Raw genomic sequence first — 12,039 nt, forward strand, 5'->3', positions numbered from 1 at the left:
TATTGCTTTTATAAAAAAAATTATTTAAATATAAATATTTACAACAAATAAATAGAATATTTCTGCTAAGTAACATAAAATATAATTAAGCAAGTTTTGAAATATTTCTTTGAACACGACCCGTCCAAACTGATTTGAAATTCAAAACTATGTATTTTACAATACGTTTAATTATTCACCCTGCAATATTCAAACTTGCATGATATTTTTCCGTCAATTTTACTTTCAAAAAACTGAACAATAAACCTGTTTTAGGAAATGTGAGCTTGCTCTCAAACAGAATTACAGGTAAACAATAGAAATGGGAAATGTGCATCTTAGAGTAACCTGATATGGATCTACATTACTTTAAAATATGCCACATCATTACTTTAGATGATTCTTGTACTCAAAAATGTTTATTAACAGGTACATAAATCAAATAAATGAGGTGTTTGATGGAACAAGTTGGGTGTGTTAAACATGCGCCAACAATAAAAGAAAATGCCATTTCATGTGGGAACTAGATTATTTCTTTAACATCCCCTAACTGAAACTCTCCAACCGTTATGTTACTCCACAAACATTTACGTAACACACAGAGAGAGGAAGTTTCTCTACAAAACACAAATAATCTGCTCCAAAGATCTGCGATGTGTGGAAACGCTCATCTAAGATTTCTGCCGAAGTGAAATCTTTCAGTTAACAAATAACCAAGTGCACAGATATCAACCAGGACCCTTTGAGTCGAGAACAATTACATTAAAATGCAAGCAAAGGGAAACAAGATCAACACATGCTGATTATCAACCTTCCTAATTCACGACTGATAAAGTGAATAGTTTAGCCTCCATTCAATGCTGCATGAGAAAACAGAGGATGTTAGCTCTGTTAAGCAGCAAACCCCTCTGACCCTCTTAAAAGACTGGAAGTGGACTTGAAAACAAAGTGACTTGTCTACCATATAGCCATGAAAGCTTACTATCTGATGAAACATTTTCAAACATTCATATTTCCATACATCCAGACTGAGCCGATAATAAATAAGAAACTAACTGGTAACTCACGTGCCGCATTGTATGAAACGAAAGGTTTCAGTGTTGTATTTGTGACTGAATGTTGGTCCTATTGTCCCACAACCCTCTATTTGACCCCTAACCCAGAGTCATTCATTCAGGCCAGACTTTAAAGTAGATCTCTGTCTCTCTGATGTATCTACTATTTGTTGTTTTAAGGGGAACGACCCATTACAGTGTTGAGGGAAAGCCGTTTCCGACTGCAAAAATTGAGCTTTTGTTCTGAAGTGAAACTTTATCGATCGTTACTCAACATGGTAAAATGGAATGAGTCGCCAGGACTTCACTTTTCCCACCATTGTTTGACAGGAAACATAGCCTCTACTCACTTAGCTGCAAACTTGACCATCTGCTTGCTCGCACGTTCTCCCACGGCGAGCAGGGCCTGCACGGTGAACTGCTGGTGACGCAAGACCAAGAAGCACTGTTTCCCTAGAGGAAAAACAACCTGTCAGTAAACATACCTCAACATACCTTAAAACCAGGGTGGATGTTAACTGGCCTGGACAAAGAGCCCACTAATTACACATAACACTACTGTTCAAATGTTTTGGGATTTTTGTTTTTAAAGGAATTAATACTTTTATTCAGCAAGGATGCATTAAATTTTTCGAAAGTGAGAGTAAAGACAAGTATAATGTTCCAAAGGATTTCTATCTCAAATAAATGCTGTTCGTTAGAGCGTTCTATTCATCGAAGAATACTGAAAAAAAGTATCGGTTTCCACAAAAATATTAACTGTTTTCAACATTGATAATAATAATAAATGTCTTTGAGCTCCAAATCAGCATATTTGAATGATTTCTGAAAGGATCATGTGACACTGAAGACTGGAGCAATGATGCTGAAAATTCAGCTTTGCCATCACAGGAATAAATTACATTTTAAAAATATATTCAAACAGAAAACAGTTATTTTAAATTGTGAAATTTAAAATGGATTATTTTTGATCAAATAAATGCACCCTTGGTGAGCATAAAAGACTTGACTGACCCCAAACATTTGAATGGAAACGGAGCACAACACAACATAATAATGTTTTCACTTTCTTAATCCAGTCCCCAAAGGGATCGCCCTCTGCATGTGTGCTACATCACATTATATTATGTTTTTGCAAATGCAGTTTCCTGTGTCTTTACAGAAACGGAAACATTCATGTAGTATATGGGTTCTGATTACAAAACCATAGATATAAGAATGAGTGTATCAACACTAAATATTAACCAATTACTTGAGAATATTGTCATATTACGACAGTGTCAAAGACACCTCAAACAAACTATGATTAAGGTCAGAGATTATTGTAGAGCAGGCTGGTTCAACGCTAGTCAGAGGAGTTAAATAAAAGCACCAAATCTACTGGCACCAATCAGCCGTCAACAGACAGGACATCTCTTTGAAAGACACAATGTACATAGTCCAGACTTGTCACCAAATTGCTAATCAGACACCTTGAGAGTGAACAAACTCCGATTTGTGTAAACCTGACACGGATCAGGTCAAGATCAGAGACCACCCAGACTCTTTGAAGTCCCCCTCAGTGTTCAGAGCCTGACAGATAGTTAAAAACAGAGCAAATCAGGATGTTGTTGTGCTAAAGGACATTCTTCTGCCCAGAGCACACTGACAGAATGAGGGAAGCTGGAGGTTAAATGATTCTTGACATGGACGTTGTCCTGGAAGGAAATGTTAGTGATATAGCCATAATACATGGTTTATTCATTCCTGCACTCTTCAACCAGACGTGTACGTGCAGACCTCATCAGACTTGGATTGTGTGGGAAAGACAGTGGAAGCCACAAAGTTTCACTAAAGCTGAGGAAACTGAACAGTTTCTATTAAAAGACATTTACTATTAACAAAACGCAACCACAGGAAGTGTTTGTTAGTTTTGTAGGGAAAATGGCCACGGTTATTACAGGCCTCCATCGCCATTGCAATTCATCCAAATATAAATTTGGCAAAGATATGGTACATGTTGGGGGCACCCATATCCCCTATGGTCCTCATCACCTGCATTAATCATGGGTGTGGAAAGAGGTGTATGTTTTTTTTCTGTAAATGGCACATTTTGAAATAATTTCCATGTAAATGCCCTTGAAGCTGCGTTGACTATGTTACTGTTTGTCTTTGTTCTGAAAAGTTATATAAAAATAAAGTAAAAAAATAAATCAATCAACATGGATGTGACAATCCACATAATAAAAAAAGTCTAGATTTGAAGTTGAATACTAACATATAGCTGTGCATCACATATACATTTTATACTATAAAAAAAGAACATGAAGAAGTATGCAACAATAAACATTTCAATCAGTAGTATGCCACGAAAACATGTTCAAAACTGACACTCAAAGTGGAAGGGCATTTAGGGTGCATCCCACTGTGACATGACAAGCCAATGAATGGTGTGTGCTCTAATTGCATACTTCACATTTTATCAATTTTAATAGATAATTTGGTTATTTAATGTGTATAGAAAATTAGCTGTTTTTACACAATGGCTATGTTTAAAATAAATTGTAGTGAATACTCTGTTTATTCAGTGAGTGGCGACATGTTATCAAGTTGTTTTGTATTGTTAATTCATTATTTTGTAAAATACCTTTGGCAGTCTGATTAAATCAATCAATACAGAGATCATAATAGTGGCAGACATTACTTCCTGTTCATTTGTCGCACTAAGAATGGAAAGTGCATTCTAAAGAAACTATAGTCACATTCATATTTTGGTAAGTGCAGTCATGTTAACAAAATTTTGCGGGCAAAGAAAGTCCATTGTCCATTATCAGCAATGTAGCGATGGATGAAGAACCACTTCCTTAGAGGGCACTTCCAAACTAAGCAGCTTTATAGTGGTCGTTCAGACTCGCCTGTTTAAATTTAATTTCATATTTTAATCCAATGCAAAATCCATGTGAAGAAATGATTTGCCTCATCTGAAATTCCTATCGGGTGGATTCCTGTTCAGATGACAGCATTTCACATCACATAATTTTGCTGTGACTGCACCACAAATCATCTGAGTATTATATGACTTTTAAACCTTCCAAGTATAAATGATGTGTACTCTAACAAAAGCATGCATAGAATGGTAGGATGCTGTTCCAAATCTTTCTCCATATTCAACAGTTTTAGATGATACAAACCCATTTTCCGTATCTTTCATTATGATAATGATCATAATGATTTTTAAGTTTTTATAAATTGCAATAATGTCAGTTATGTCAAATATGAAACCCTTGAGCTTTAGTAAGAGCAGCTTCCACGTGTTGAAATGAATTGAGCTACACTTCCAGCAACAGCTGCGCTTGTGTAACAGCGAGGAGGAGTTTACCTTTAGCTCTGCTGGTGTGAATTCTGGCACGCACCCAGATCTGCTGCTCTGCCTTCTCGGGTGTCAGGTCCTGGACACGCACCAACGCCCTGTCTGCCTCCATCCAGGAGAGAGAGAGAGAGAGAGTCTCAGAGAAAAGACATCAAAGACGACAGGCCTCCCCCTTGTACACAGAGCTCCACAAAGACATTCACTCGGATTACAAAGCCACCGGGAAGAGGGCTAATAAATATGAAACATAACAAGCCCCGTCTGAAAGGTAACCATCAAGTGAATTCTACTCCGTTTTGACAAACCCAGTGTCACCCGGCCTCCACTGACTCACATTTTGAATTTATTAAGAGGCAGCGGAGACGGGGCGTTCCCGCTTAGCCACAGTGAAAGTGCTCAAAGCGTTTGGATGATCCAGAATCCGCCCACATGAAAGCTTCGTCTATCTCTGCCCGAGAGCAATGCTGGGGGGAGACGACTTTGTTCTGTAGAAGCAGAGCTTAAAAACTCAAAGCCGGACAGTTGGGAGTGATGTCAACCTAACTCCACATCCGAGATTTATCTTATACTGTTATTCAAGACTATTATGTGTGACAGCGAAGGGAGGAACATCAGGGAGAGCTGAAGGGGACGACAGGGAGATCCCAAAAGCTTTATATTATCTCTTAAGCTTGAAGACATTCCTAATTATCATTCTATGGCTAATTTTGCACAGGAAAACCTGTCTCTCTTCATCCTGTGGGAGCGAGATGACCTCCTAAATCTTCCCTTAAAAACTGAGAAGGACACTGACCCAGTTTCTGCTGGGATTGGACCAAAGGACAGATCCCATAGCGATCCTTGGCAAAGTCCTGAAAGGAGAAAAGAAGAAGACCGGGATGGTAATTAATTTTAAAGGGACAGTTCAGATATTTTTTTTAATTCTGTCATCATTTATTCAACTTCATGTCATTAATCCAGGTGAATTACTTTCTTCCTTGTAACACCAAAAGAGAATGTTTGAATGGGTACTGAAGATTTCAAGTTTCAAGAAAGATGCAAAAGTATCAAAAAAGTATCATAAAAGAAGTCCATACGAGCACTCTATCCCAAGTCAAACAGACCAAAATTAGTTAATTCATTCCAAATGTTAAATACTGATAATCATCCGCTCCAGTAAGCTGCTAATTTGAGAACCTGGTGATTGGACCATGGTTCATCAATAAGTTGAATGTGAGAACAAGATCAGTTCAATTCGTGAACAAATCTTTCAGACTGATTTTGTGAATGGATCAACAGATTTACTGAAAAAGATCAAACTCTAAAGAAACAAATGAAACTAACATCAATATGGTTATGTTAGGATATTCAGTGATTAATGACTTACATTGCTATTTTCCTCAAATCACTAATGTTTTCAGAAATTAGTCATATGGACCACTTTTATGGAGCATCACAAAAAGTATAGTTCCCATATATATATATATATATATATATTATAACTATGTCTTTTAACATGTGAAATGTGATATTCGGAATAAGTGAACAGTACTTACATCCTCATCAGCATCCTGCTGCTCTGCGGCCTGAATCAAACAGAGGAGCTGATTTCAATAAAACTTCAACAGTAAAGGGAAAACAGACCCTCCTCAGTAAGGGCTAACATGAAGATAAAACACATGCTGATTATTCTGCAGAAAAGCAAACACTGCAAGTTCACAAAACACTTAATTCTACAAGTACACTTGAGTTCTAAAATTTAAAATACAATTACAGTTTTGCAGTTATAGCAGTTGTGGATTCTGTGTAAATTATTCCAAATAATGCATTAATTTAATAATGATTTGTTCTGCTTGTTTCTGCCTTGTTTAATGAATCTTGTGTACTTGAGTGTCAATCGCTTAATCAACAAAACATTCCACAAATACCACAAAAAAAACTGCTTAGTAAAGACTTTAAGCTTACAATATTTGAACAAGGGTATTTTTGGATGCTTTGCACTGTTTTAATTTACTTATATACTTGTTATTATATGTTGTTTTGTTATTTTTGTTAAATGTATTATTTTATTATTATTTTTGTGTGTGTGTGTGTGTGTATATTATTTTAAAAAGTATATTTGTTTTGATACAATCCCTCTGTAAACAACTGATATTTTATTTCATTCTTTAATAAAATACATTTTAAAAATAAAAAGCCAGTACACTATTGAACAAACTGTACTCCTATACCTTACAGCCTCAATTTTATTCACTTCAAGTGAAATAACACATTAAGCCAACGAAATGAGCCAGATGGTTGATTTGACTGTTTAAAATATTGGGGAGATATTTTCTGGATGCAGAAACAGCCCTATGTTTGAGCATATAAACAGATTTGTAAGAACAGGAATTGCAGAACAATAGAAGCCCCTCCATACGGCAGCGGTGGGCAGAACAGCGGCAGGGTTTGTGTCGCCTCACCAGCTTGGCCTGTTTCTCTGCCTTCTTCGCTGCTTTCTCTGCTTCCTTCTGCTGTTTCTTCAGGCCTTTCTTGGACTGGGCCTGCTGCTCCTCCTCGCCAGCTCTGAAACAGGAAGACAACAAAAATCAGCTCTGTCAAACTTCCATCTACCTTTTTTTAGTTTCCTTCTGGGAAGCTTTTCTAATAGATAGGGAGGGGGGGGGGTCCTGCTGGCTTTTTAAGTTGCTGTGTCTTTCATCTATTGTTGCAGCATGGCCAAAAAAACAACAAAGGCTAAATTAAACTTTCATCAGTGGTGTTTGCTTGTGCTCCTGTGGTCTAGGTAGTCTAGTTATAGCAGCACAGGAAGTGTGATGTCTGTCTGTCTGTCTACTGCAAAATCACTCTCGCAATATGACTGTCCCATACTGTAACAACAGACTGATATAGGCAAACAGTTTAGGGTGGGAATGATTAGGCCTACCTGTGTGTCACATACAGAGTATACATTATATATTTATATATATATATATATATATATATATATATATATATATATATAGAGTGGGTACAGAAAGTATTCAGACCACCTTAAATTGTTCACTCTTTGTTATATTGCAGCCATTTGCTGAAATCATTTAAGTTCTTTTTTTTCCCTCATTATTGTACACACAGCACCCCATATTAACAGAAAAACACAGAATTGTTGACACTTTTGCACATTTATTAAAAAAGAAAAACCGAAATATCTAAGTATTCAGACCCTTTGCTGTGACACTCATATATTTAACTCAGGTGCTGTCCATTTCTTCTGATCATCCTTGAGATTGTTCTACACCTTCATTTGAGTCCAGCTGTGTTTGATTATACTGATTGGACTTGATTAGGAAACCCACACACCTGTCTATATAAGACCTTACAGTTCACAGTGCATGTCAGAGCAAATGAGAATCATGAGGTCGAATGAACTGCCTGAAGAGCTCAGAGACAGAATTGTGGCAAGGCACAGATCTGGCCAAGGTTAAAAAAAAAGATTCTGCTGCACTTAAGGTTCCTAAGAGCACAGTGGCCTCTATAATCCTTAAATGGAATTATTTGGCAGTACATTCAACCGGCCTCACAACTGGGGTGCTCCGATCAGGATTTTTGGGGCCGATCACAGATCCCCGATTACTGGAAGCTGTATCACCTGATACCGATCACCGATTACAGGGTCTATTTGAAGCCTTCTATTTATCATGTAGCATTACTTATTAAACTTTTTTTAACAACAATGTACATAAGTATTACATTTAAGAGAAGACAATGTATCATGAATTGACACCTGTGTATTTATTTGCAAGCAACATGTCCAGCATATTAACTTAGCAGCTTGGTTATTGGGAGCAGCTTAGGGCTTGACAAATACAACTTTCCTGTAGAATTTTTTTTTTTTTAATTAATAAAAAAGACAACATCTGAGTCTTTAAATTTAGCTTTAAACTAAAAACTGCAACAAAAAAGGCTATAGCCAAAATAATGTTTTGAGTCAGTCAGCCATCAGTTTTTCTAATACACTTAAAGGACCACAGGTAGTAATGTGCACAGCAACAAAAAATACAAATAACTAACAACTTCCATATCTGTAACTATCTATAACTTTGCTTTTTTCTGGGATGCTCAGTCCGATTTTGTGGGCATTTAGAGAGGAAGAGAGCAATAGAGAAAGAGAGAGGGGGGATAGAGATTATTAGATTAATTTCTCTCAATTTCTTGGTAATTATTTTTATTTTTTTGCAAGAACCCTTGCAAAATTATTTTAAACAGATTAAGAAAGCCACTTCTACTGGTCACATCTATGGTTAGATTAATTTGTTTAGATCCAGTGAAGTCTGTCCCACCATTTACCTAATATAAATAAAAAAAACATCTCCAGTTAACTAGCAGAGCATTCATTTAGTTTGCTATTAAATAAAGAGTTCTAGCGCTAAAATGTGTGTTTTTTTAACTCAAGCTGAGCGCTCGTTGCCGCGGCGATCAGGGTCATGGATACAGTGTTCTCTGTGACTCGCGCAGTCTACACTCTATCGCCGTTGCGGACTCTATTCATTCCGGAGAAATCACAAAATAAAACACAAACGGGTCCCTGCTTGATATAGACTGTAACCACTGATGAACATATTCAGTTTTGATGAGAGAAAAAAATATATACGAGTGCGGATTAGAACCCGTAACCTCTGACACGCTTGGCAAAAGATTTACCACTAGACCATTTAGGAACTCAAACAAAGTTTGTTGCAAGGATCTGTACATAATTCCTGGAAGCTGAAAACATCCCAGTTCTTGCATGGTCAGCATACTGAACGGACATGTCACTTATTGAGCATGTTAGGGAGGGATGGTCTGGATCGGCGTATAAGACAGCATGTTCCAGGTCCTGCCAATATCCAGCAACTTCGCACAGCCATTGAAGACGAGTGGACCAACATTCCACAGGCCACAATCAACAAGCTGATCAACTCTAAGCGAAGGAGATGTGTTGCACTGCGTGAGGCAAATGGTGGTCACACCAGATACTGACTGGTTTTCGGAAGCTTATTTCCTCTAAATGATAGGCCTATGGCAAGAAATAAGCTTGTTTAAAAAGTTAGTAGTAAAACTTATTTAGATACTATTTGTCTTGGTATAGCATAAAACTTAAATAAATTAGCCTACTCTTAAAACACTTTACTTATTGGCATTAAAACAAGAGTCCCTGGGACATTAGGTTAGTTCAGACACTTGGCTGACCAAGTCCATTAACCAAGTGAGTCCAACATTTACCAATACTTCCATCCATCCATCATTAGTTAATATGGCAGAGATGAATTACCAAGAAATACAACAGTTATTTAAAACAAACACAATTACACTGAAACCCCAACAATAGGTAAACTGATCACAGGGCATAGGCTAATGGAATTGCATGCCCTTGTGATCTCTATTACCATTTTAAACTCTCTGTATAACACATGGTGTCAGCTTACAGGACCGACCAACCACTTTAAATACGCCCCATTACTAATCACTCATTTGCTAAATTTAAATTCAGTTCTCTCTCTATGGATGTTAAATATGGCATTGCAATGAATGCCACCATTTTATCTGAAACCACAAGAGTAACAGGTGGTCAAACCATGAGCAGGACAAGCCCATCCTCCACCTCCAGACATTTTTTATTACACTAATTGCTCCAAACAATAGAACAAAAGAAAGAAACTATGAATCCAGAGTCTTGCTCTTTATCCAACTCTGATCTACAAAGCACCCCCAAAAACAACAGAATCCGGGCAGGCGACCATATGGCAGCCCCCAGGCAACACAGGATCAAGTGCCTGTACACACACAGTGCTGCAGAAGTTTAAACAAAACAGATCTGTGAATGTCTTCCCAAGCACTACCGCTGCCAACAGGCAAAAATGGTCCAGCCGCAGGCACTGCTGAGGCCTTAACCGTGCCAAAGTGGGCAATAAACAACCCCACTCCCCCCTCAATATTATGCATTAGCACGTAATGCAGCGAAGGATGTAAAGGGCCACAGTGAAGGTATGACCAGTTTTCAAGGGAATTCAAGGATGACGGTCCACCAAAGCATCACTGCAATTTCTGCTCACAGGAAATTGGAAGCACTGGGGCAGATAGAAGAGAATGAGAAGGCTGCCGATAATTAAAGGCCTGTGCCAGATTTGGGGTTATGTATTTACACAGAAACACAAGGCCCGGGGCAGAGCAGGGATATAAAAATAAGGGTGGAGCTTTCAGATGCCCTCCACACCACTCCAGACAGCAGCTGTGATCATCATAAGAATAATCAAATTACGGTTTATATATTAAACCATAAACAGTATTGTTTACATAACACTGCTTCGGGAACAGCATAGCATTATTATAGAAATAATCTATAATAATAATTATTCAACTGCTAATAATTAAAGTGAAATGATCAATGTATTTGAAGTTTTCAAATACATGTATGCGTTTAAAACTCTGGTTCTTATTTTCACTTTGTTCTCTGAAAACTAAAAGTAGGTACTTTTATCTTTAAAGCCTGTAAACTACCATTTAAAATAAGTTAATACTTTATTTAGCAAGGACGGAGTAAACTGATCAAAGGTGAAAGTAGAAGCATTTTTAATGTTACAGCATTTTGAACTATTTATTTATCAAAGAATCCTGGAAAAAGTAAGTTATCACGATTTCCACAAAAAAAATATTAGCCTAAGCAGCACAACAGTTTTCTGCAAGAATGTTTCTTGAGCAGCAAATTAGAATGATATCTGAGGTATCGTGTGACTGAAGACAATGATTAAGACTAAGATTAAGATTAAGATACTTCACACCTAAAAGTTACCACTGTTGCAAAAAGGTTATCTAGAATTTCTAATATTCTGTCTAACTTAAATTGCCATTAAAGATACTATTCGGCTGTCATAGTTAAAGATCTCTAAACTGCTGATGCAATCAGCTGCAACTCTATTAGACTGAGCTAGCAGCAAGGCTAGCTAATAAATGCCATGACCACAAATATTAAACATCCGACGAAAACAATGAGATTGGTTTCTCACCCTTGTACATTTTCTTTAGTCATAGTTCAGCTCTGGTCGGATGTAGTGAAACAAAAGCGCTGATTATTTAAAATTTCAGCTGTGTTGATGTGCAATGACAGCCACTGGGATCGCAGGACATGTGGAAAAGAGGTGGAAGTGTTTTGCTGTTACACATTCACAACGTCCCTGCTAATCCGTGTAGAACACGTCTCCACATAAAAAGTTCCTAGTTACTGTTTTATCCGCGCGCGCTCTCATTGAAATTTGTCCTCTTTAGATCTCCTTAGTTCAGTCAAATAAAATAGAAGTGAAATAACACATTATGTCCAGCATAAAACAAAAACTACATTCTTTGTTTATTTTTCAGGGTTAATAGGTTACTGTGTGTGTGTCTGTGTGCGTGCGTTCGTGCGTGTGTGTGTGTGTGTGTGTGTGTGTGCGCGCGCGCGTATGTGTACCTTATGGGGACCAAATGTCTTCTCTCTTTTTTTGGTCCCCATGAGGAAATCTGGTCATAAACCATACTAAATTGTTTTGAAAATGTAAAAGTTTAGAAAGTGTTTTGTGATCGGTATGGTTAGTGTAAGGGGATACTAGCCTACTACAGTATAAAAACCATTATGTATATGGGAACTCTCCAAAAAACATGTAAACCTGTGTGTGTGTGTGT

The 12,039-nt window shown here is 37.4% G+C and overlaps 1 protein-coding gene across 1 annotated transcript in view; it reads right to left on the bottom strand.

The window, feature by feature from the left end:
• Positions 1-11,808, bottom strand: part of dars1 (aspartyl-tRNA synthetase 1) — a 33,578-nt gene extending 21,770 nt beyond the window's left edge. Inside the window, exons 1-6 of the mRNA XM_077216177.1 lie at positions 11,388-11,808; positions 6,825-6,927; positions 5,919-5,948; positions 5,177-5,234; positions 4,393-4,485; positions 1,385-1,487 (exon numbers count right to left, since the gene is read on the bottom strand). Coding sequence (XP_077072292.1) covers positions 1,385-1,487; positions 4,393-4,485; positions 5,177-5,234; positions 5,919-5,948; positions 6,825-6,927; positions 11,388-11,410 — 410 coding nt within the window. The 5' untranslated portion in view covers positions 11,411-11,808. The remainder of the gene's footprint in view (positions 1-1,384; positions 1,488-4,392; positions 4,486-5,176; positions 5,235-5,918; positions 5,949-6,824; positions 6,928-11,387) is intronic.
• Positions 11,809-12,039: the final 231 nt, after the last annotated feature.

The sequence above is a fragment of the Siphateles boraxobius genome, unplaced genomic scaffold, assembly GCF_051911475.1.
Source record: "Siphateles boraxobius isolate OS27281-9 unplaced genomic scaffold, OSU_SipBor_1 7, whole genome shotgun sequence".
Taxonomy (NCBI): Eukaryota; Metazoa; Chordata; class Actinopteri; order Cypriniformes; family Leuciscidae; genus Siphateles; species Siphateles boraxobius.